Source organism: Leptonotus elevatus, chromosome 11, assembly GCF_054856555.1.
Source record: "Leptonotus elevatus isolate MCC_2025b chromosome 11, RoL_Lele_1.0, whole genome shotgun sequence".
Classification (NCBI taxonomy): Eukaryota; Metazoa; Chordata; class Actinopteri; order Syngnathiformes; family Syngnathidae; genus Leptonotus; species Leptonotus elevatus.
Genome location: NC_141249.1, coordinates 11372699 through 11398483, shown reverse-complemented (window position 1 = coordinate 11398483; position 25785 = coordinate 11372699). Strand labels below are relative to the sequence as shown.

General features: G+C 37.6%; 3 protein-coding genes across 5 annotated transcripts; 1 reads left to right on the top strand and 2 right to left on the bottom strand.

Annotated features, from left to right (window-relative positions):
- The first annotated feature begins 382 nt into the window (after positions 1 to 382).
- Positions 383 to 4615, top strand: uox (urate oxidase). Of its 2 annotated transcripts, none has more exons than XM_086090208.1 (8): positions 383 to 541; positions 626 to 838; positions 1754 to 1870; positions 2100 to 2178; positions 2264 to 2450; positions 2536 to 2659; positions 3765 to 3848; positions 3914 to 4615. In XM_086090208.1, the coding sequence occupies exons 1-8, from the start codon at positions 509 to 511 to the stop codon at positions 3983 to 3985; spliced, it is 909 nt and encodes a 302-aa protein (XP_085946334.1). In that variant the 5' UTR covers positions 383 to 508; the 3' UTR covers positions 3986 to 4615. The 2 variants fall into 2 exon arrangements, with proteins under 2 accessions (XP_085946334.1, XP_085946335.1); XM_086090209.1 differs by having other exon boundaries at positions 389 to 529; positions 3914 to 4611.
- Positions 4063 to 8283, bottom strand: samd13 (sterile alpha motif domain containing 13). Its single transcript, XM_086090210.1, has 5 exons — positions 8153 to 8283; positions 7604 to 7716; positions 7341 to 7383; positions 5028 to 5139; positions 4063 to 4957 (listed from the first exon to the last, which is right to left on the bottom strand). Exons 2-5 carry the CDS (start codon positions 7629 to 7631, stop codon positions 4814 to 4816), a joined length of 327 nt encoding a protein of 108 aa, XP_085946336.1. The 5' UTR covers positions 7632 to 7716; positions 8153 to 8283; the 3' UTR covers positions 4063 to 4813.
- Positions 8284 to 8388: 105 nt separating this feature from the next.
- On the bottom strand, positions 8389 to 24862 carry prkacba (protein kinase, cAMP-dependent, catalytic, beta a). 2 transcript variants are annotated; one of them, XM_086088790.1, is made up of 10 exons: positions 24525 to 24862; positions 18861 to 18922; positions 17595 to 17723; positions 16358 to 16456; positions 16151 to 16233; positions 14973 to 15099; positions 14768 to 14863; positions 13395 to 13517; positions 13134 to 13298; positions 8389 to 13046 (listed from the first exon to the last, which is right to left on the bottom strand). In XM_086088790.1, the coding sequence occupies exons 1-10, from the start codon at positions 24568 to 24570 to the stop codon at positions 12921 to 12923; spliced, it is 1056 nt and encodes a 351-aa protein (XP_085944916.1). In that variant the 5' UTR covers positions 24571 to 24862; the 3' UTR covers positions 8389 to 12920. The 2 variants fall into 2 exon arrangements, with proteins under 2 accessions (XP_085944916.1, XP_085944915.1); XM_086088789.1 differs by lacking the exon at positions 24525 to 24862 and adding an exon at positions 21701 to 22434.
- Between the last annotated feature and the right edge of the window lie 923 nt (positions 24863 to 25785).

Here is a 25785-nt window from a genome sequence, read left to right as displayed (position 1 = left end):
TTCAAAATGATAAACCAGATTTTTTTTGTGTATGCAAATATTCACTTATTTTATTTTGGTTTTATGCCTGCAACAAGTATGGGGCATAATACTTAATAAGAAACAAAGATTTGGTCATTAAAAGTACAACATGTGAAAGCAGTTACAGAGTTAAAGAGACTGAAAAGTAAATTAAAAAAAAAGTATAAAAATAAAATAAAGCTTACTATTTACTTAATAGTATGAAGAGATTTTGAACAAAGAGTCAAGAGAGTCCAAGTTAAACTGCCTCATTTCTTAATAAGGCAACCCCCCTCAACGCCCCACCCCAAAAAACCCAACATATAATACGTAAAATCAAATGTGTATATTTGTTCTGTGTGTGAATGACAGCTAACTCCTACACAAAAATGCTCCAGTGGCCTGGGGCAAAGATGAAACCTCCCCCTTTGCACACCACCTCCACCTGTCGAGCGACATTTTTCCGAAAACACACCACATTTGCAAGATCAGCTGAAGGTAAGACAACATGGCAAGCGCTTCCAATCAGGTAAGTACACAGGTAAATGTTAGACTGTCTTGCTAGAATGAACATCTCCAACTTCCCTCCACGCCCTGAATGACAGTTTTCATTTACATGCGGCAGAATGTTGAATTTGTGCGGACGGGCTATGGGAAGAACACGGTCAAGGTGTTGTGCATCAGGAGACAGGGGGGCCACCATGACATCATCGAGCTCAAGGTAGATGTGCTGCTCACTCTCAAGTCGCGCAAGGATTATCTCACCGGAGACAACTCGGACATCATTCCTACTGACACTATCAAGAACACCGTCCATGCCTTGGCCAAACTGAAGGGCGTAAGTTGACCCCCACGATACATACACAGTAATAAAGTACAGCATACAAATATCCTCTATCCACAGCTCATCAAACTCCTGAATTGTTTTTTTTAAGTCTATAATTAAAAAATATTGTATTTAAAGGTGTGAATCTATAGTTGCAAATTACTGCCAAAAACAAAACAAAACAAAACAGTACCGAGTTCCCTCGCTACTTTGCAGTTCAGTTATTGCGGATTCACTGTATCGCGTTTTTCCATTTGTGACCAATTTGTAACCCGGTTTCTGGTTGAGCCATTTTAAGATTGTAAAGAAAAACTTCACCAGCAGCTCGTTTTTTATTCTACATTTTAGAGGCTAAAAGTACAATTTATTAAGTGTAACAAGTGCTTAGAAGGGTGTTGTAATGGCTTTACAAATTTCAAAATTTTCAATACCCACACAATATTATGTTCAATAATTATATATATGAACCGAATCTGATGAATGACAGCATAGACTCTCTCCTTTCTGCCTTGTCCCAATCTTTTATAATCGACAGTGGAGACATGTCGGTTGCGCAAAATGCAGCCATTACTCCCATGGACTCTCAAACTGTGTTTATTTTGTATAAAATGGCGCAATGATGTCATCTACTGGTGGTTGTGCATCAATAAAGTTGTTTCCAAGTTTGACATTTACAGTGGAGCATAATCAGATTTCCCCTCATCTTCGCCCCGTTGTAAAAAAATTAATTGACAAGTATACTTGTCAGTGGCAGTGATTAATAGAGGTGTAAATCCCCCCCAGAAAAATTAAATAAATAAATAAGTCATAGTATATTCAATCTGAATATCAAGTATTAGAGGTTGTGATATATTTTTCAGAGAGTAATTGTCAATTACAAAATATGTGTATGTTTGTCTCCTACCTCACACTGTGTTTTGCGTTCAGGTGAAGACCATTGAGCAGTTTTCTTTGGATCTTTGTCACCATTTCCTGACCTCTTTCAATCATGTGTTGAGGGCCAAGGTTTACATTGAGGAGGCACCATGGAAAAGGCTGGAGAAGGTAAAAAATAATAACAGCAAAGTTAACTGATCAAAGGCAAATCCTTTTTTAAACACTGAGTAACTTTGATATTATCCAAAACATACATTGATTAACTTGAGCTTTTCCAGATCAAGGATTCAGTTTCAAACATGGACGTGTGGTTAATTAACAACCTTCTGCGAAGACTGACAAATAATTTGACTCCAGTAATTCAACACTGTGCTTGGGTACGGTTTCCCGCTTTCAGAATGGAGTGGAACATGCCCACGCCTTCATCTATAGCCCGGAAAGCGTTCGTTTTTGTGACATCGAACAACATCTCAACGGTAATGCAATCAACTTTCTCTCATTTCCTCTTTGTGTGGTTCGCAGTCCGCACACTCACTCACTCACTCACTGCCCCCTACTCAGGCATTCCGGTGGTTCACGGTGGACTCAAGGACCTGAAGGTGCTGAAAACCACTCAATCTGGTTTTGTGGGTTTCCTCCAAGACCGTTTCACCACACTGCAAGAGGCCACGGACAGGTGTTTATGTACCACCGTCTGTGCCAGGTGGCACTACAACAAGGTTCAAGATGTCAACTTTGATGCTATTTGGTAACGGCATGATCCAATTCTTTATCCCTATAGTAGAAATAAGAACGCTGCAATACTGAATCGAAATTCAATCTTACATTGATAGGAAATGCGTCAAAGATACCATTATTGAGAAGTTTGCAGGCCCCTTTGACCTTGGAGAGTTCTCCCCCTCTGTGCAGAAAACCCTTTATGATACACAAGTCCTAGTCCTCACTCGGGCTCCTGAGGTAAGGCCATATTTTACACCTTAATAAGGCACCCAACAAAATACTTTAAAACTACACTGTAAAAAAAAAAAGAAGTAGGGTTTACTTGAATTTTTTTTTTAATGACAATCACTCAGAAATTCTATGTAAATTTTACAAGGAGAGTTTTGAGTACATTTTAACAGTGTATTTAAAAAAAAGTTACTCAAGCGTTGAGGAACAAACTCATTACCTTGGGAAACAGCCACTCTACCACCTGAGCCATGCCACTCTTGCTGTTTGCCACTTTACTGCATTGCTGGTGTGTCAAAAATGAGACAAAAAAACTAACACACAGCAGGAGCTCCCAACCTGAAGGATGTGGGTTTGTTCCTCAACACTTGAGTAGCTTTTATTTGTTTATTTTCTTATTAAACTGGTCAAATGTATTCAAAACTCTCCTTGTAAAATTTACTTAGAATTTCTGAGTGAAAAAACTTATGTTTCCAACTAGATATTACTCTTTTTTTTTTTTTTTTTTACAGTGTAAAAGATTTTGTGTCTGTGTCTTTTTAAATAATCTAAAGACATAACTTTATTTGCACTCAGTATCTTAAATCGCTCTGATTTGGATGATCTTTTTTGTTTTATTTTGGCACAATTTTAAAATTCATAAACTTGTAATGCACCAACCTTGTTTTTCTTGCATCTACTTTCTCAGAATAAACCAAATATGTTAAATTTGATCACTATTCTGCAAAACAGTGGTTCTTAACCTTGTTGAACTCCACAACTTTTATATGCGTATTCACCGAACCCTACTTTACTAGAGTTGTTCAACTTGGCATTGCAAATCATGCAATGAAAACAGAAGAGGCCCCAGAATTGATCTTTGTGGAACACCATATATTCCCATATATATATATATATATATATATATATATATATATATGCACATTCATATTGCACGTATATGTCCGACCACTTTTTTTGTGTGTGCTTGACATAGTATGAAGGGATTACAATTATAACCCATAATATCACAACAGCCACAAGTTGACGAATAAGCGCACCAAGGGCAAAACAAATCAAGGATTTATGGTGAGTTAATGCATGCCTTAATGCTCATGCGTGCACCAACTTACAGGTGGACGAAATTGAGATCATCATGCCCAACAACCACTACTTCACCATCGACATGACAAAAATGGGCATTGAGAACAAGGGCGAAGTAAGTTCAGTTATGGTCAATCGTGACGTAATTTGTTGACTGAAATGTTTTTCTTACTGTCGCAGGTTCTTCTTCCGCTTGACAACCCGTCAGGAAACATCACAGGGACAGTGCGTAGGAAGCAAGCCAGGCTGTGAAGACATAAGGAAAAATACAGAATATGCTGACAACATACCTTACTTTAGTCTCAGTAACCACCACCAATAAACAGGTGTTGTTCTTTGGTGAGAAAAGAGCACCGTTTATTGCAAATCTTTGATTGAAATATTCAAACTCCAGTGTTGCACAAGGTCAAAAAACACACACACACACACACCTGATTAGTCATCATTTCAACTAAGTTGAAGCACCACAGGTAGTAGCGACATCATCATTATACACATGTTTCTATTTCCAAAGAACCAAGCAAGACTTTTACAGTTTGGCTTGTATCTGGTAAAAGTAGAATACTTCATATTTTAAGCCAAGTGGCGTTGCATGGACTCAGTTGTGCAGTAGAGCATACACAATTTTTTTTAGGGCAAATTCAACAGTACCACATCTGTATTTTATGCCGTATCAAAGTGTTCCGGTGATTTCAATCATATATCATCTTATATACAAATACCAGTTTTAAAACCATCACTGGTTCATGACACAAACACAAACATATAACACACTCCACACGCACAAATCACACTTCTGTTACACCATCCTCAACAAGAAATCTTGTCTTAAATAAAACATGAACAAAATATAAAATACAAATCTGAAGCAGCAAAAATAAGAACAGTTAAAAAGGTAAACAGCTCATATGCGTGAGACCCATATTTGGGGTCCACGCTTTTAAAAACATATTGAAACTGATCCTGTTTTAAGGTGCCATGCGGCCAGAGGAGTTTCTGCCAACGGACAGCTGGTCGGGAGTTGTCGATTGTCACTGAGGCGGACGGTTCGGGGGGGAGTAACGAGTTCCCGGTGACTTGCTAAGAGGCGTTGCTCTTTAGGTGTTGGGTTTGCAGCGGCTTCACGTGATACTCGTAAATCTTCAGCGCCGGGCCCAGCTTTATTGACAGGCCCGTCAACACGTCATTACGCGTCATCAGGAGCAGTGACTTGCCATCGATTTCCTGTCAAGAAGCGAAGAGATTTGATCGTCATTGTCACACAAGTGAGTAGGAGATGGGCAGGAAGTTCAACCTGATCTTGGAACGCTGCGGCTTGCTCCTCGAACCCTGTTGCTTTAAAGTAATTGACGACGTCAGCAACACCCCAGTTGGCTGGATCTGGAAGCTGGCCATTCTCCACTGGGCTGCGGAGAGATGATATTATTCTTCATAACAAGATTCAAGACAAACAACAAAAAACATGCAGACATTGATTATAGTACTGTGCAAAAGTCCACCAATGGACAAAATGGCAGGATTGCTGTTGACAAAAAAAACTATGCAAACTCTTTGTTGGCGAGATGCTTGTCTCCTTCCTGACTACTCTCGAGGTGCCCTTAAGCAAGGCACATCGACCTGCATGCCTCATTCACTCTTGACGTCTCTGCATGATCTGGTTCTCTGTGTGGTGTGCAACACATAATGCAGCAAGGTGTAAATTTCATTTTCCATTTAGGGGTTTCTAATCAGTATAATAAACTAATAAGATAAAAGGTCTGACTCACAGTTCGAATCTCATGGCTCCAGTTTTGTCGTGTGAAGTCTGAATGCTCTTCCCATGCTTGCGGGGGTTTCGTTTAGGGAGTCCAAAAACATGCACGCAAGGTTCACTGAAGAATCAATATTAGGGTTTCGGGGGACTTTTTGTGTGGCTTTATTCAATTTAAAGGGGAAGTCAATACACATTTTTTTTGACAATATGTTTTATGCTGCCCAACTGGTCTAAATATCGTATTCTGGTTAATATTGTGTTAGTGGAATATGAGTTAAGGAGCAAAATCCAGCCATTTTTATCAATCTCAGGGGGCGGCCATTTTGCCACTTGCTGTCAATGTTGCTTCGGACTCAGGCAACGACCAATCACAGCTCACCAGTATTCTGAAGCTGAGCTGTGATTGTTTGTTGATAAAAATGGCTGGATTTTGCTTCATAACTCTTATTCCACAAATGTAATATTAATCAGAATGTCATGTTTAGACTAGTGAAGTCACATATAACATATTATTGTCAAGAAATATTTAAGGTTGACTTCCCCTTTAACTCATTCACTCCCAGCCATTTTTACTGAAGCAATCCCCTTCACTTCTGACTGTTTTACGGTATTTTGACTAATTTTGCAAGGCCTACAGAATATTGAGTTCTATTGCTATAAAAACATGGAACCTACCAAAAGAAAGATTAGAGTCTCTTCTTTCATCTATCTGTTTCCGTTTTGCAGCAATTAGCATTAGAATATAGCAAAGTTTCATCATTATTCACAAATCTGTTTAGAACTGTGGGAAAATTAGCTTTTTTCAACATGGCCCTGGTTGATCTCTTTTGCTCTGCTGCCACCTGCTGGCCATTTTTGCAATAACTACCATTTCTTCAACCGTTCTGTGCAGTTGAGAGGCTGCATCAAAGCGTTCTGTATGCTCTAGCATAACCCCCCCCCCCCCCACCCCACTCCTCCCAAACCATATAAATATGTCTTTGGGAGACTTTAAACTTTTACAATTGTTGGGAGCAAAAACTCAATCCAGTAGTAGAGAAATGATAAATAACTGCACTTAATTGACTGATAAAGGCTATAATGCAATAAATAACAATATGATTCAATGTATATTGCCTTTTAGCCATTCATTCTCTATACTGTACTATGCCCAGCTGACTTTGGGCGAAAAGCAGATTATACTGTACACCGCACACTTAGAACCAAATGACACACATGCAGGCATGCAAGGAGACATGTCAGAGTTAAAGAGACGCAAACAGCGATGTTGAGCTGAGGAGAGTGGGTGGACGCTTGCCTTGCTCACGAGCAACTCGACAGTCGCTAGGGAGCAGACTAGGAGCGTTCCAGTACTGGTAACCATTTGAGAATCTAAGACTATTCCATACATTCACAACAAAAAATGGAGTGTTAAAATTTTGGTGTTAAATTTGTTTTCAGAGTTGATTTCAACCCCCCAACGTGTAATTTTAAACACTGTCTCATTTAAATGGAGGCCAGAGTTGAGTTATTTGACAGAGTTGATTTATTTAGCGATTAAATATACTCAAATCATATATAATTATTAATATCTGCTTGGAAAGTCTATTATGTGGGTTTGTGTGAACAAAGAAAGTTCATTTAAGACCATTTCTTGTAGCTGAATTTGCCCTCTTACTTCATTATTTATACTTATTATTACTATATATCAATGCTTAGGTAGTAATTATTTAGGGGTTTACATTTTAAGTTTACTCTTTACTCGAATCATATTCTAAAGAAACAGCAATCTTTCTTGAATACAGTTTTTAGCTACTCTGCACACGTTTGACTGAACATAATAAGTACACTCTTCTCCAAAATCTGATACTGTACCTTTTGGTGTCAACAGAACCATTTGCCTTGTCTTCCATGACGGCTGCAACGAAACAATTGGGAACCATTATGAAATATCAGCACACATACAGTACATGCTCTCAAACTTTATACTAAATTTGCATACACCTCAAACAATGATTACACACTTCGTTGCCACAAACAGTAGAGTATGAAGCTAAAACCATTCAGTTATTATTAAGCAATTACCCGAGGCTGAAGAGGAAGGTACGCATAAACGCGAATGCGTGGTTTTTACTTACAATCAGTAACGTTGCAATTAATTTTCATCAGATTGTTTTTCTTGCCGATTTTAAAGTAGAGTTGGCAGGTTCAACATCCTTCTTTCTTGTAGTTTCCCAACGACTAGATGTTTCTGTCAGGGAGGGGAAAATACCAGGAAACAAGTGTTCAGTGGAGAAATGTCAAAGTAAAGACAAATATGTGCACGATCAGGAAATAGATCGGGAAGGGTGCTAGTATCTCAGGAACAAACAACGGAACTAGAGATGCAACGCGTGAAAATGACGCCTTTCACAATGATAGTTGAATTTTAAAAATAACAAAATTGAGTCAACACACACACTCGCACTTTTCCATTGCTGTCGATTAAATTGAATGGCAAAATACAACGTGTCTCGAATGGTAAAACAGTCACAATAAACAGAAAGCGAATATCAAATACTATCGCTGCCTTTTCGTATTTATCAAGCTAACGTGGACAGTTAGCTGGCTTTGCTAATACAAAATCCAACACATTTTGAATGACTCCTTTTTTGACAATAACGCGTAGTCCAAATTAACCAACTTACGAGTGACGACAAAAAGTTCCCGACATCCCGTGGCGTTGTACTTGTAAAAAATGGAAGATATCCATTTGATAATATCAAAAATTAATCAAAGGCAACTAGCTTCTTATCGTCACAGCTTCCTTTGCCTACGTCACTAGAGAATCATGGGAAGTGAAGTTTATTTCCACCCATGGAGCATGTGGTGTATTTTTTATTTAATTTGCATCTACTAGGTCGGACATTGAATCAGTCAATAATTTTTCTAATAAAAAGGATTTATTATTGTGACATATTCTTTGTTACATAAAATTTGCTACAGCAAAGAATATTCCCATTGCAATCAGAAATAAAGTTAGGTGAGGGAAAAAAAACGTTTCAGCCAGTTAAATGATGTGCAAAACATCCCACAAAGTAAATACAAAGACATGTCAGGAATATTGAACCCATACGGCATATTTGACTAACTACAAAGAGAACCCAATCTGACTTGTTTATTCGGGAGTAAAGAGGCTCCGGGGGGAAAGTGCCATTGTTTACATCACATATGACAAACATCATTACACACAGGTTCTTAATGACACTGAAAGAGCTGTGGATTTCACACAAAAATAGTTTGTGGCAGGATTGACACACAGGCAGTTTGGATTGGAACATGCTGAAGATCAAGGTGTTTATTAGCAGACATTGTCCTTATGTAAATATCATGGACGCACAACAAAATTCTGCTCTTTGTGCCAAATTATGGACAAAAAAGCTGAATGACACGCACGCAAAAGTAAAGCAATTGAAAGAAAGGATTAATGATTTTTCATTGGTATGAGAGGTATCGGTGTGCAAGTTATGCAAATTGTCAATACAAGTCTTCAGGAAAATGAATTTATTAGAATGGAGTTTATATATGATCTAGAAATATATTTGCTTCGAGCAAATGTAAGATCACAAGAAACAAAAGCTTATCAAAGCAACGTAGAATTAAATTAAGTTTAAATTTTGAAGAAAAATAGTATTAATGTATCACAACTTTAATTTATTTAAATGGGCTGCATTTTGTCTCTTTTCCAGGGCATGGAGCACCATGCCATTAAAAATATTAAAGAACTAAAGTGTGAAAGACGTTGACAGTAGCTTTAACTCGTCCAACAAGATGCGCAATCAAAATGACATTTACATTACAATTACATTTCCCCAAACCTGAGTGCTTGTGGAGCAAGGAAAGCCAAACCTCTCAAAAGGACCCCCATGGTTAACTACAAGGCTAGATATACGGTAATGGTACTGCATGAAAGTTAAACAGATAGACATTGGTATGAAATACTCTATATAGCTACAATGTTGACTTGTGTCACTCTGGTGGGAGGTGTGCGGAGGCAATAATTTCACTTCAGCAACAGAGAAATCCTTACCCCTCCAAAAAAAGGCTCCAATTTTGTGTTTCATACTTTGCTTCAGTTTGTGATTTACATTGCCTCTGTATTATGATTAGTTGGAATTATTGTAAAGAATATTGTAAATATTGACTTTTGCACACATTGGTTTCCAATAGGATTGGAAATGCCTTTCCTTCAGCATATTAGAGGAAAGATCTTAGACACTTTGCCAAAAAGAAAAAGCAACTCTTTATCACAAAGCAAATGCTATGTGTTATTACTGCAGTCAGAAGGATGAGAATGTCTGGTTTGCTCTTACACATTTGTTATTAATTATTAAAATTTGCCGTCATGTGGTGACGCAGGAAAATGCCACACCAATAAAAACAATAATACATTCTGTGCTAAAATGAAACAACAAAACAAAATATAATAAATGATATAGGAACAGCTTAAGGGCACTGTACCTTGACACTGTTGCACAAAAATAACAAATACACGAAAAAACAAAACAGGGATATAACAGCTATAACATACCAAAAACAGTCAAAGCAAATATCATGGCAGTGACATTATTTGTTGTGAATGTGCTGCCAAATCAAAAAGGAAAAAAAAACTGTTCCTTCAGCAACATTCAGGAAAATTCCGCATAAACCTACATGGAATATTCAAGAATGTGTGGACAAAATCAAAACCTCCTTCCCTATTTTCCCTCAAAAAGGTCAAATGTACCCTAAAAATATACCATTCAAGTGCAGTCATTAAATATCACATTAGGTCTGAGGTACTGTTCAAGGACATGTCAAATTAATTGATATGGTTGTAACAATGCTACAAATGATGCACCATAATATCAATGGCAAAATTCTGCTTCATATTAATACTTCAATGCCCATCAGTTTTAAAATTGACCAGAGCAAAAGGAAAATAAAATAAAAATCATACAATAAAAATAATGCCAGAAACAAATACGATTTGGCCATCCTGTAACAGCCCCAAAAAGTAGGCGTACTGCATTCACAAATAGACATTTGTATGCCTGAATAGGACAATGTTGGGAGTGTTAAATGACAAGAAATAAACACTCAGGCATGTACCTTGATGTTAGCTTAACCACTAAGCTGTTGAGCCGCCCAAAATCAAGTCCATCTTTCTAAAGCTTAAAGCGCAAGTCAAAACCTTTTTTTTTTTTTTGGGTAAAATTCCGGTAATAAACTCAATACCCACACCACCAATATGATTACCTACAACACACATTAAGTGTAGAATGAGTTTTTAGCTCAAAATGAGCTTGTCACGTGGCCACAAATGTGCTTCTGTATAATGCTCGAAGCTACGACAAACAGCTAGCTCTTTGCTGCTTGGATTGTTGTTACAAAAAGTGCTACCTTCAGCCATCCACTCAGTCAGTCATTCAACTTCATTCTATTCAAGAGAAAAATAGTTTACATTGTAGTTGACAGCCCCATAGGGTCACTGCTCATTAAAATGAATCCATCCATTTTCTGTCTTTGGGCACGCCTTGAGCAATCGCAGGGTAACCATTCACTCTCACAATCACACCTATGGACGATTTAGACTCTTCAATTAACCTACCATGCTTGTCCCATGGAACTGCTGTCATGTAAGCACACAAGAATTCCGTCAATTTCAGTCATGCAAGGAACTATTAGCAGCTACTGACTAGTCGTACGACAGCAAATTGTATTTCCATCGGCCATGACAGTGATCACATACAGTCGAAACAGAGTTACGACGAGATTTTCTATCAAGTTTACCCCTCTCGGCACCTGCGCAAAGTTGATAAACAGCATGCTAAAATCATCAATCATGAGTGTACACTAGTCACAAAAAGTTTGGGATATTTGGCTTTTGGGAGAAATTTCAGGAATACCCTAAAATGTATCAGCCTTTACATGTGAACTTAATTTAGCCTCTCAATTTTGAATGCACCATGTTTCTGTATTTTCTGAACAATACATTTAAAATCTCAACTAGAATTTGTATTTAAACAGTCCTCTTACTCACTGTTCACGTTTCAGCATGATGAGACCAAGACAGCAGCTAACAATAAAAAAAAGAAAAAAGGAGAGACTGGAAAAGTCACAGAAAGGCATAGAAGCGGACATTGTTGGAAATTTCCATGGATCAAATAAATACCTGTTGTGAATTTTGCCATTTGGCTCCTGTACATGTATTTCAGGTTCATCAAAAAATTTCACCTGAAACCCCAAATATCCCTAACCTTTTGAGAACGGCATTATAGTCTCTCTTTCTCTCTCTTTTTGTTTTGTTTTCAGTAAAGATAAAGGCACAGAAGATATGGGAAGCACATGGTATTGTTGCTAGCGTTTTTTTTTTTTTAGCATGAACATTCCAAGTCTACTGAAAGTTGAAACTTGCAATTTTCTTCTTAATTTGTTTGACAGTCGGCAACAGAGCACATTACTGATGCCAAGAGGCGTCAAGCGGACGAGCCACGACCCGAACCTGCAGTTTTGAGCACTTAAATTGTTCGATTTAATTGCAAGAAAAAAAACTTCTAAAATCATACTGTGTGTGTGTGCCCATCTTAAGAGTATCCAAGCGAGTCAAGGTTGTTGGTCACTATTTCTTGGAATTCAATCCAATTTATACAAAGGTGTGGTTCATTTGTAATTATGGGAAGGGCTGCTGAGGTGCCATTGAGCAAGGTACCTCAAACTGTTTGAGGGTGTGCATTCACTTATTGCCTGCTCACTATGACAGTAAGCGGCAACGCTGCAAATTTGGAGCCCAGTGGGAAGGGGGAAAAAACCCCACCTCACCGCTTCAATGGAGCTAATTGAAAACCCATGCCCCATCTGATAATACTTGCCCAGGAATGTTCAATATACATTTATACGTATTTTATTAATTTAGGGAATGATAAGAATATTGGCTCCAGCAACTTGTAGCGGCGGGAAGAACAACGATGGTGTTGACTTGTCAACTTTCAGTATCAACTCAGCTCATTTGGAACTAAAACATTCGAAAATTAAACCACTAAGCAAGACATTTCCCACAACCTTCTAAACAAGCCACCAAGACGCTGAATAACGGGAGACCAAAAAAACAAGAAAAAGGCGCAATATCAGATGCTAACATGTATCATCACTGGTGACGCGCACACATTTGAATTGGTTAGTTCACACATTTAAATTCTAACTGAAATTAAGAAGGTGGTCTTCATATTCTCGTGTTGCAACACAAGGGTGTGGTCTGCATAATGTGCCTGTGTGCGGGCTTGTGTAAGATCATGGCATAAAGGACCTCATTCAGCTGTGTGTAACAAAAGAGCAGAGCATTTGTTTTTGGACATGTCAACAACAGTTCCACCTCAACCCCCTACGAGAGTGCAAATATCCCCAAACGTGAGCCCTGGTGGGACTCTCATCCACTGACTAGAATTCAGCAAACTCTTTTGCACACTTTTCCGTTTGCGAGACACGAATGTCCTCCTCTTCGTAGTCATCAAAGTTGCTTGTGTCTCCTGGTCCTCTGCACTTGGGTAAGAAGGGGGCTTCAACCTAAGAGAGAAGGTTAAGTGAAGTTTAATACTAATTTTACAGTTACAAAAGTGGAGAAAATCATTTGCTTTTTTAATTTTTTTTTACCTTTCTCTCATATATGGCAATCCAGTCTGTTGTGGAGAACCATTTGTGATTTTTGATGTCATTAACGCCATTTTTAAGATTTCCAAATCTCTTTGTCAAGTCCACCTGAAGCAGATTTCTCAGCAGATCCTTCAGGTCTGAGCTGAAGTGTGAGGGGAATCGTACCTACAGGAGCAAACACAGTTGAGCACCTCTAAAGGTCAAAACGGAATTTATTTTTGGCAATATAGTCAAGTTAATGTAACGTTTAGACTCTTGCACCTTGCCAGACACAATCTTCTCATAGATCTGAATGGGCTGATCAGCAAAAAATGGAGGGTAACCAGCAGCCATCTCATAGATAAGGACTCCGAGTGCCCACCAGTCCACAGCTTTGTTGTAGCCCTGGAAAAGGGAGAAAGTAATAATCACGCATGTGACTACCTGATTTTTCTCCTGCGACTTAATCGTGTGGCGGTATTGCATCCAAGTGTATTTCACAACCATTAAAAAAAAAAGTAGAAGAAGAAGAAGAAATAGTAGTAGTAGTAAAAGAAGAGAAGTCAGAAGTTGTGCTTTTTTTTGGCTTTATTAATAGTTTTGTAATTTTTTTGTTTTGTTTTAAGAAGTAGAAGTAGTAGAAGAAGAAGTAGTAATGTACTAGTAGTAGTAGCATGGACTTATATATGATCAGACTGTCAATAGGACCCTCACGGCTGAAGCAAGAGGGCAGCCATGTTACGTTGCCACTTTGACTAGCCACTTCTGTTATTTTTTCGCTGAACACACTGTTATCAGTGCTTGTTTTATGCTGGAACACCCGGTATGGAGCAATGAGAGCCTGGCAAAGAGCTAACTTCACTCATTTGCATCAACCATTCAGAGTATAATATCTCAATATGTGAATTAAGACTCACAGGTTTACATTTTGAGACAAATTTTGTCCTGATGAGCTTTACTTTCACTTGTTGATGGCTCTGGAAATTATGATTTTTCTTAAATTAAATTAAATTAAAATTAAATATTTTTCTTAGCAATCAAATGTACATGTAGCACTTCTCCCAGACTCATTGGCACAACTGTATGTCATACAATGTGGAATTTTCGTTGTAGAGGCAGAAAACAATGCGGAGAAATCAATGTATTCAAGTTAGGTCGGGGGCCTTAGTGAGTGGCAACGTAAGATGACCGCCGGTGGCTTCACTTCTCCCAACAGCGACTAAGCGGCATCGACAGTCCGTTCATATGTAAGTTTGTGAGTAGTAGTAGGAGTAGTAGATGAAGTAGTAGAAAGTAGAAGAATAGGAAAGAAAAAAAAGAAGAAAAAGAAGAGACTTGTATATGTTGGATGGACAATGCCGCCTACTTGCCAAAGTGAGAAGTGAAGCTACCGGCGGCCATTTTGTGTTGCCCCTCGCAAAGCGCGCCTAACTTGAATACAGTGATTTCTCCGCAGCGTATTTTCTGTCTCGACAAAAATGCCACAGTGTGCCATGTTACGGTTGTACCAATAAGTTTGAAAAAAGCGCGACATGCACATTTTCATAAGAAAACAATGATGCATTTTCACTGATAAGGCAATATCTCCAAGTGCTACTCAACGATTCACATCCTCTAAATTTAATGAACAAAATATTTAATTCAATGTAGTTTACCTTGCTGAGGATGATCTCTGGAGCCAAGTACTCGGGAGTTCCACACAATGTCCAGGTTCTGCCTTTTACTCTTTTGGCAAAGCCAAAGTCTGTGACCTTGAGGTGGAGCAACAGAATTGTAATGGAGTGAGTCCACAGCTAGCCTGCATGACGCTCTGACTTGAACTGCAATACATCCAGACATGTTGTTGGCTACATGGCGTACCTGAATGTACCCCTGTTGATCAATGAGCAGGTTTTCAGGCTTCAAGTCTCTGTAGATGAGGTCTAAGGAGTGGAGGTACTCAAAGGTGAGCACTATTTGAGCTGCATAAAATCGTGCATGGTGTTCACTGAAAGAAGGAATGGCAGACAGTTGGGTGAGTTTTTTTCTGAACAACACATTCAACACAATTGTTTATTTAATGTAAGATCCATCAATAGTCATTTCCTTTTGCAAAAATGAAAGGCCATAGTGGCTGTTACAGAATTGGAGGTAAAACACCTAATATTGTGGAACATTCTCAAGTTACAGTGAGCCCATTGAGTCCGGCCTTTATTCAATCGGGTTATTATGCCCAAGGCAAAAATAATGTGACATGGAGTAAGTCCTCCTCGCCAGCAGTTGGCGCTACACACAATCAACATAATGCATCATAAAGAAAGAAAGGTCTTTCTTCTCAATTATCTGTCATTGTGGTAATTCAAATGTTTTGTCTCAAGAGTACTAGTGGTATCAGTACTTAGTATCGAAATCTGTAGGTACTCGTACTGCAATCAGTCTGATAAAAGTGGTATCTAACATCCCTAATGTGTAATAATAAAAAGGGACAGTGAGTATTCTTGCTAAGAAGAGACTCAAAAAGTGCAATCAGTAATCTCCCTCTACACATTATTGCCACATTTGTCAGTCAAGGTTGAGTACATACTTTTTAACATTACTGTTGGCGGACGTCTTTAAGACTATACGGTACAACTTTTGTAATCCCCTTTGCATAAATATCATGAAAATTAAGCTTGATTAATGCCTTTTCTTGTTTTCATTTGAAACGTTTTTAAACCTTTTAAAATTATAGAAATAGATTACAGGCGTATATATAACGGAACAAACAAACAAACAGTAACTGGAACTCCTTGAACGAATAGTTGTCGGTAGTGACGGCAAAATGAAGCTTCATGAAGCATTTGTGATATTTTTTGACTCCTCTAGATGGTGCTCTTGGTTTAAAGATAAAGGCAAGTGCAATGAAAATGGATTACATTTGCATTGCATCTTTGAATCATGAGTGCCATCTAGAGGAGTCAAAAAATATCGCAAATGCTTCATGAAGCTTCATTTTGCCATCACTAGTGGTCGGCCATAGAAAGTTTTGCAGTATCTACAATTTCATATGGAGCACATACCTGAACCTTCCAATGCGTCTCAGGTGTGAGAACATCTCTCCACCCGGCACATATTCCATCACCATATAGAGGTTTGAGTTGTCCTATTGAACAAAGAGAGTGAAAACTTGGGGTCCAAATTTTTTTTTGTTTGTTTGTTTGAGTTTTGTAGTGGAAGAGACAAGCATTCTAAATCAACACATGTAATATGTAAAGGTGCGGACCCACCTTGAACCCATACTCCAATCTGACAAGGAAGGGGAAGGAGACGGCCTGCAGTATTCTCTTTTCATTCAGCGTGTGTTCTATCTGTTTCAATTTCACCACCTGCCACACCAAGAGACTTGATTTTTGAGTTCATAAGGTCAAATTCTAGCACTTTTTATTTACTTCAAATAAGTTTGATTTAAGCTCGGCTAACAGCTGTGGCACGGTTTACCAATAAAATTGATTAATACTGTACTCAAAACGTTCACGGTGAAGTGACCCCTCAAATCTCATTGTCGCAAACTCAAGATTGGTCCAACAGTCAAACAGAAGTAAAGAAGATAAAAAAAGTATGTCAACATCAACTGATTTACATCGTTACACTTTTCTTTGGCTGCGTATCGTATCCTTCAAAAAGTCGATAGAAATGATAAAATACCAAAAGAAACTAGTAAAGATGATTGATTACCTTTCAAAGTACTGCTCTCTCATCAAAGTAATGTGTTTAATGCTTAAGGTTTTACAATTAACAAACGTTACATGAATAACTTTGTTTTATTTGATCTGACATGTGACCATGATAAAATGTTACTTATCATCTGAGTATTTACATGCTTTTAAAGGGGAAGTTCAGATCCCGTTCAATTATTAATTTAATTTAATAACTTAACTATTTGAAACTGTGACAAATTAAAATCCGACCAGCCAAATTCCAAAGGTCTGCTGCGTTTCACTTTCAACATGTAATGACCTTTTTTCTTCTTTTTTTTATCACAGCATTGTAAAACAAAATTGAATTATTTTTTTAAAACAATGTAAAAATGTTTTATTTCTCCATCTAGCAAGGGGTTGAGTCAGTTGGAACACAATTGGCTGTAAAATTTGAAATGTTACCACGCTAAACTGCTAGCACCTTAAAAGCATTTACTCGAAAATGTAAATACTTTCCAAAATTGAAATTATTATTATTTAATTATTAATTAATTAAAGTATTTTCAAAAATTCAAAGCACCTGTTGAGAATAATGATTTGAGGATATGTGTAAAAAGGTAAACATAATTATCGGAGAAACTGAACCAGAACACCAGACACTAACAACTTCCACAACACTATTTTAATGTTAAGCACCTCTGAGGGTTTTTTTGTGATGCTTGCACGCACGAGAGGAAGTGCTGCTGCCTTTTATGAGAAATTGTTTGAAAAAAAAAAAACGCACCAGGATCCTGTAAAAGCTGTCTTTAAGAATCGATTCACCTACTTTTTGTTTGTCCAAAACCTTCATGGCGTAGAACTGGTTTGTTCCTTTATGCTTTACCAGCAGTACCCGGCCAAAGGAGCCAGTTCCCAGAGTCTTGAACCTATCGAAGTCGTCCAGGCACGTCGTGCTCTGAGGAAACAAATGCTCCAATTGTAAGCAAGTGTGAGTCACGTATAAATTGATCAGTAGATGCTTTGCTGTTGTTTTTTTACACCCAAGTAAAATTGTGCAATCTCAAACATTTATTTATGATGAAATTTGCACGACAGGGTGTAGATATGTACTATCTCTCAAGTAGGGCTGCTCGATTGTGAAGAAAATATTAATCACGATTACTTTGGTAATAATTGAAATCACGATTAGGACAACCATTTTTTTTTGGAGGGGGGGGGGTACAAAACAAGAAAACGTGTAAAAATATTAAGACAAATACATTTATTTGAAACACTTTATTTATATGCAAGTTCCTTTTGGACCAAATAAGAATTATTGAATTAGTCATTTAAAAATAAATATTATATAAATATTTATATATATACAGTACAGACCAAAAGTTTGGACACACATTCTCATTCAATACTATGCTTTATTTTCATGACTATGTACATTGTAGATTCTCACTGAAGGCATCAACTATGACGACATCAAAAACATTTGGGGTTATGTAATTAACAATAAAAGGTGAAAAATAATAAAATAAATACATAAGTAAATAGCCCCCATTTTCTCTGATGACTTTTTTTTGCACATTGGTGGCATTCTCTTGATGAGCTTCAAAAGGTGGTCACCTGAAAGGGTTTTCCAACCGTCTTTAAGGAGTTCCCAGATGTAAGAATGCCAAGAGTATGCAAAAAAGTAACCAGAGCAAAGGATGGATATTTTTAAGAATATAGAATATAAAACATGTTTTCAGTTATTTCACCTTTTTTTTTTTTTGTTAAGGTCATAACGCCACATCAGTTCATCCATAGCTTTGATGCCTTCAGTGAGAATCTACAAAGTAACCAGTCATGAGAATAAAGCAAATGTATTGAATAAGAAAGTGTGTCCAAACCTTCGGCCTGTACTGTATATTTAAACAACTCAAAATTAGTATAATTAATCTCTTACCTTTTTTACGATTATGCCGATTTTGTCATTGTGGAGTGTAATAATTAAAATTGTAATTTGATTTCAATTACCGGTAATTGCACAGCCATACTCTCAAGGTATCACCAAAGACTGTTGATGCAAGAGGAATGTCAATCTGATTAAATTATATCTTACCTGTGGTGGACACTCCCATTTTCTTAAAAAATCTTCTTTGGCTTTAGCTAAGAACTCTTTCACTACAAAAAGACAGCACAAAGCAAAAATTATTACATTAAACACACACACACACACACACACACACACACACACACTGTCAGTTAATGTCAAACAACATTCAGGGGTAAAGTGCATTTTAAGGTCAGGCACATCTCAGGTACCACTGAGGAGAAATGACTACTTGACAAAACAGGAAAAAAAAAACCTCCTGAACAAAACCACACAGCAGCTCAACCAGGAAATTGAAGTGATGCAAATAGCTTTGGTAGGCTCGACAAAATTGGCCAAATATAAAGTCAAGCTGTTCTGCATCTCTTTGGGAAGGATTTGAGAGTTAATAATAGTGTAACAATGGGCAGGCTGGGACAAAAAGACAAAATGCAGAGCGCAACAGAGACCACAGTGCAGGCAGTTAAAAAAAAAAGGTCAGGAAAGGTCATATCAGACATGAGAAATCCAGAGTCACAGAGTCACTTAAGGGCTGCCAATCATGAGTGTCAATTCCACACTCCATCTGATCTACAGGGTTAAGTTGAACCAAGCATCCACTCTGTGACTGAGGACGTCTCAATGAAAAGTGAGCATACCAAAAGTCTCTACAAGATCGCCAAGGGGTTTTCAGGAACATTGAGCCACATGGATGGAAGTGATGAGAAGAAAAAGAGAAGGAGAAACATTCATGAAGTGTTTGAAACAGCAGCATTTGTGATTTAAGTGGATCCAATGTAACACAAAACGGAATGGCATACAGTATTTGAGAGAAGACAGCATACACAGTACAGTACATCGCCGGTAGCCTGCCAAGAGTGGAAAAGAGCAGACTATTTTTTTCCCCAAGGCCTCTAGGAACGCTAATTTTGAAATATAGACCAGATTTTACGTAATGTGGGAGCAATGTTTGCTTCATTGTTTTCATATTACAACATCTGACTATTTCTGCAAAGTGAGTGTTTAATAGTTTGTTAGAATTACATAGGTCAGGCTCAGATCAGATTACAGTACACTGGAAAAGCATCACAGACAACAATAACAACAGCAGCTGCATAAAACACATTTATAGTTACCCCCAAAAAAGCATACATAAAAATGACAGTATGACAGTTATGAACACAAAGAATGTACCATGATTTGAAACAAATGGCGACTGCACCCCATGTCGTACAAATTTCAATACGACCAATAATATGCCTCTTTAACTCATTCACTCCCAGCCATTTTTTACTGAAGCTCCCGGCAGTTTTAATGGATTTTGACTGATTTTGCAAGGCCCACAAAATATTGTGTTCTATTGCTATAAAAACATGGAACCTATCAAAAGAAAGATTAGAGGCTCTTCTTTCATCTGGGAAAAAATAATATTGTATCTGTTTCCGTTTTGCAGCAATTAGCATTAGAATATAGCTAAGTTTTATCATTATTCACAAATCTATTTAGAATTGTGAGTAAATGAGCTTTTTTGCAACATGGCCCTGGTTGATCTCTTATACTTTGCTGCCACCTGCTAGACGTTTTTTGTAATAACTGCGATTGCTTTAAGCGACCTTTTCAGGTCAGAGGCTGCATCAAAGCCTTATGTATGCTGAAGCATAAAAAATAAAAAATAAAAACTGTATAAATACATTTTGGGGACATTTAAAATAGAACGTTTTTATACGTTTTTGAGAGCAAATGAGTTAAAGGTTCACAAAACTTTTGAGTTTGAATTGCTGTGGTTATGTATGATGTCGGCAAACCATATAAGCTTTAGTAAGCCAGTGGTGGCTTGGTGCAAGCAGTCTGGACTCAGAGAGGTGAACATCAGAGCAGTGTTCTGAACCTGGGTTCGATCGAATCCCCGGGATTCGGTGAGTCAGCCTCAGGGGTTCGGCAGAGGTCAAGACACACACCCGACTCAAATGATCCGTGATGACATGCCCCGCTTGGCCATCATTGGCTGCAGGTAAACTTGAGACATTGCTTGGCCTATCTGTGTGCTGCAGGGAATTTGGTACGCTCAGCAGTCGACTTGTGGTTGTTGTGATGGTGCGTACTTATTATTCAAATGCCTTCATACTATGTCAAGCAATAAAATGAAGTCGTCAGACGAATATGCCCAATATGATTTTACACGTGTTCCGTATGGTGTTCCACAGGGTTCAAATATGGGGCCTCTGATATTTTCATTGCATCTGCTGCCCCTGGGTTCCATCTTAAGATAACAGCAGTGGTTGTTGTAGCACTCAAGTGGTGATTGTTTCTTAACTAATGTGAAGCTGAATATTTTCTAACAGTGTCACAATTGCATTTCTAAACAAATGAAAGTGTGCTTGCTACATTGATCTTAGACTTAGACAAAGAGTAAATACAGTGGACCCTATTTGGGAAGAGAAACCGGGACGGCCCGCCAAAACTTAAAATCCGCATACTGACATTGAAATGCATCGGGATTTTACTTTAACCCTGAATTTATTCAAAAATGCTGATAAACAGCCAGTATGTATTTCGACGGAAAACAGCCCCCACCCCCCAATAAAATATTGGGAAAAAAATGCAAGTATGTGAACCCACGGTGCAAGTGATATAATTAGCGATTTAACAAAAAACTTTGAATGGCTGAGTGACTTACAACGGCTGTGGAGTGACACACACACAAAATATAAGTAAGAACCTTTGAAGGTTTAATACAATAACGTTTTAGTGAATTATGTTTTGTTTATCAATTTTCCTTCTCACACAAGCAACAAAACTAGTACAGAACTGATCCAGCTCACATCTTGGAATGTTGCAAAGGGTTCATCTGCAAGTTACGGAGCACTTACTTAACGTATCCCACATGATGGTGAACTCCGAAATGTGCGGCACCTCATTTTCATGTCCTCTCTGCTCATGGCTACTTTTACGACATCTGTGAAAAAAGCGACTGGCGAACGACTGATCCTTTCCCTGAGCCATTTGGAGATTTTTTCTTCTTCTTTTCTATGTGTAATAACAGCAGAGACTCACAGGCAGAATAAAACACTTTCCAGACAGGGGACCAGATGAGAAATTGCAGCTTCCTGTATGAAGTCAAGTACTCTGCAACACTTGGCTAACCACATAAAGTTAAGCTTCCTGTTCAAGCACTCCACTTTAGTTTCAGTGACCATCCCGCTGCATGTTTTTTATGCTACAATCAATGTCTCCTTTGCACTGAATTTGCAATGCATATTTTGATATTATTTTGTCCATGAAAGCAGACTAATTACATTTGCGTTGAATCAAAATAAGATTTGCTTCTAGTTTGGAAACTAGAGATGTTCGATATCACTTTTTTTTTCAGACCGACACCAGAACGTGTAAATACATTTCCCCCAAAAAACAATGACAGATCATTTGTAAATCACAATATAGCATTTTGTCCCCCTTAAAATGGCATGAAAATAATGGCAATGTTCTATTCTTTTAATTTCTAGTGCATGATCGTGAAATGGACACAAGAGGATGGCTGATACTGGTATCGGCCACAGTCGCAAGTATACCAATACCTTAAGATAAGGCTGGTATAGGCACCAACACCCGGTATTTGGTACTCGCCCATGCCTACTGGAAATTAATGTTCAACATTGCCTATTTTCCAACATGTTGTGGACCAAACCAGTAAAATAATAATAAATGTATGTACAAATGTGAAAACAAATTTTTTGCAAGGTTACCTTTTTTTTAACACAGTTAAGATTGTTCAAAAGTCACATCAAAATGCATGTTTAGTTCATGTATTTTTTTCCCTTTTTTTTAATTATAAAAAAAAAGAAGTTTAGTTCATGTTTTAATGACGATGACAATTTAATGTACATACATTGTTCCTAGAAAATAAAAAAAACTTTTTTGAGTTATTATAAATTGCTGCAAAAATTGAGAAGTCGAGCAGCTCCCTGACATGATATTATTTGAAAAGTTTCATTGCTATCATTTATTTTCTTCAGCGATTGGCTGTGAGAAATCATATGGGTCCACTGCATCACTGTGAGGCATGTAAGTCTATTTCTGAATACCAAATATGGCTGCTTGCCTGATAAAGGGCTTGACAATCTTTCCACAGTTTTGTAACACCCATCGGCAAACACAGACAAATCATCATTTGGAAGTATAATTGGAAGATGTGTTTGTTCTATGCTAAGTTGTCGACTTTATCCAACTTCATTGGAAGAATATACCTTCAGTAGTTCACCTGAGAAAAAAAATCTATCTACTTAACTTAAAATGAATTGAACGAAAAAGAAAATGCTTATTAAGAGGAATTTTATCACCCCTGTCCTTGAACCAAGTCCTGACAGACAACTCCTGCACAGTTGGCCTCAATCTTAATGTAAACATACTTCGATGGAGTGTGTTGTTTGCATAACAGTATGATTATATCATTACACACAACAGCCACAGCCACAGCCACAGCCACAGCCACAGCCGCCCAACAGGAACTACTGGTGTTTCCAATAAGAAGCCTGTGAAAGTGCATGAATTCCTGCCAGTCAGAAAGCAGGTCAAGATCAGTGCTTTCTGTGTAGACCAGAGGCGTGGTCCGGTTGAGTGTATTAGTTTGGAAAATATCCACGAAAACAGTGCCAAGAGCCCTTTACCAAATGCTTACATATTAGTGGAAGGTACTTAAACAGGTGCAACTATCACAAAGATGTTTAATTCCAGAATATGAACAACTAAAGTTAGCTTCAGCTTAGCTTTTCAAGAACGACTGCTATATAAAGAAAGAAAGAAATACATTTAAAAAAAGCTATGTCTTACGGGTAACCAGGTTGAACCTTAGGACCACATGAATAGTCCACGGGCCTTTTATAAAGCTCGTACCTTTTGTATGTGAAGGGAGGAATAGTGTATTTTGTTTGAATAGATGACATTTTGTGTGGTTATTTATGATTGGAATATTGTTGTTTTAATTTTCTATACAACGTTTTGGTACAGCCGCGGCTGTTGTCAAAGCGCTATATAAATAAGGTTTAGTTGATTAAAAATAACTCACCAGTGATGGAACATAATTGTGATTTCCTAGGAAGGTTGTAGAAGTGATCACTTGAAAGATTCAGAAATACAGTGTTGCCTATTAATGTGGATGCTTTCTATCTCGTAAAATAGTCTATAATACGATTATTATTATTTTAATTTTATTTTACTATTATTTCAGTTTAAAAAAAGCTTGGCGACTACTGGTATAGTGTTTGTGACATTGTAAACAAGTGCAAAGATGCAAATGACTCAATTAAGGTTGTGAAACCCACTGATGCATATTTGTAGTGGGAAACACTCAAGATAATGTACAGTACTCATTGTATACCGGTGCACACAATATTAATAATAAATGATAATAAGTAAACGTGTTACCCACTACTTTCATATTAGTAAAGCATAAATAAACCAGCACGACTATCTACTATCTGAACATGTCAATGTCCTGCCAAAAACGGCATTCAGTCCTGGGCTGTACTGTAATGATAAGAGCAGTGAGTGCATCATCAGCTAAGGCTGGACAACAAACTGCTGAAGGCTGCTCATCGTACACATTACATTACATTACAGTACAGCAAGCTCAGTCAAGCCGAAACACGCCTGAACAGCATCTAACGTTACAAACAGTGCTAAGTGGACGATGCTTACCGCTTTCTTGCTCATTGCCTTTCTTGGCAGTAGCTGCGTTGCCCATCGCTGGAAGACGGGGCGATGCACAGCTGGCTACGAGCGACAATGGTGGCGGTGTGGCTAGCTAGCGAGCTAGCAGCTCCTCCTCCTCCGTTAGCTAGCTAACAGATTTCAACCAGCTCAGCGAATCGCAACATTAATTTCACCTCGTTGTCAGCGGAGGCGATGTGCTCTGCGAACGGCTGTCGTTTTAGACAAAATGTCAGTGCGCATTCAAGTAGGCCTTCGCTGGAATGAAAACATGATCCTGAGTTTTCACCCCTGCCTGCTGTCGTTGTATGCTGCGTTCAAGTTACGTGGGAATAGCTGTGTGAACCTGTTTGACGGCTGAAACGGCGCCTTCAAGTTTCGTGGAAAATCTTACCGACTTTTAGTAGTACCGTTAGTGTAAAACTGTACTTCATTAAAAGTACGTTGACCCAATTAGTACTATTGCCAGGTATTTACCGTTGTAGTCCTGTCACTTTGTATTATTTCAATGATGTTGTTGTTGTTCTTGTATTACTACACTATTCACACTTTTGAAGGCATTTTTTTATGACTCTCTATCCTTTGTACACATGTGTAAAAATAATAAATCTACGTTTTACCAGACATGAACTCCTTATATGTTTCAACATATCTGTCCAATAAAGATGATTCTGACTGATATTAAATATAATGTGATGCATAGAAATGCCATACAAGGTACTGTGAAAATCCATCCATCCATCTTTCTGCTGTTATCATTTAGAGGAGTGAGCAAACATTTAGTTAGCAAATTACAGTATTTAATAATAATAATAATAATAATAATAATGAAATAATAATAATAATAATAATAATAAAAAAACAGTATTTAATAAAATGGAGTATCGAAAGTGTAAATAATAAATATGTATTTAATCACCAATGTTTAAAAAAAAAAATAATTAACCAACTATATAACTAATAATGCATTTAAATAATATATACAAAATTAAATACAAATAAATAAAGACATTTGAATTAACAAATATTAAGGGGGAAGTGGCTAAATAAATACATCAAATATTTCAGGACTCTTGATAATGTAAATATTTGTACATTGTTAAAATATTTTAATCACTGTAACGTCATGCAGTGTTTAAACATTTGATTCAGTGACTCTTTCAAATATCACTAGCGGATACTCTGTACATGTACTCCTACTGTTCCCCCCTTCTCATACTCCTACACACTTTAAAAATCACTGCTTTAC

Bases quoted from the DNA above. Each gene is read 5' to 3' on its own strand.
- prkacba (XM_086088789.1), bottom strand. From the start codon at position 21,833: ATGGCTCAGGGAAAGGATCAGTCGTTCGCCAGTCGCTTTTTTCACAGA. The intron at 16,457-17,594 runs GTAGGTGAATCG...TTGGTGTGGCAG, and splicing joins AGGTTTTGGACAAACAAAAA to GTGGTGAAATTGAAACAGAT. The intron at 13,299-13,394 runs GTGCAAGAGTCT...TTGCTCCTGTAG, and splicing joins AGAAGATTGTGTCTGGCAAG to GTACGATTCCCCTCACACTT.
- samd13 (XM_086090210.1), bottom strand. From the start codon at position 7,631: ATGAAAATTAATTGCAACGTTACTGATT. The intron at 7,384-7,603 runs GTAAGTAAAAAC...GTTTCGTTGCAG, and splicing joins TAATTGCAACGTTACTGATT to CCGTCATGGAAGACAAGGCA. The intron at 4,958-5,027 runs GTTGAACTTCCT...GCTTCTTGACAG, and splicing joins CCGCAGCGTTCCAAGATCAG to GAAATCGATGGCAAGTCACT.
- uox (XM_086090208.1), top strand. From the start codon at position 509: ATGGCAAGCGCTTCCAATCAGGTAAGTACACAG. The intron at 1,871-2,099 runs GTAAAAAATAAT...TCCCGCTTTCAG, and splicing joins CATGGAAAAGGCTGGAGAAG to AATGGAGTGGAACATGCCCA. The intron at 2,660-3,764 runs GTAAGGCCATAT...ACCAACTTACAG, and splicing joins TCCTCACTCGGGCTCCTGAG to GTGGACGAAATTGAGATCAT.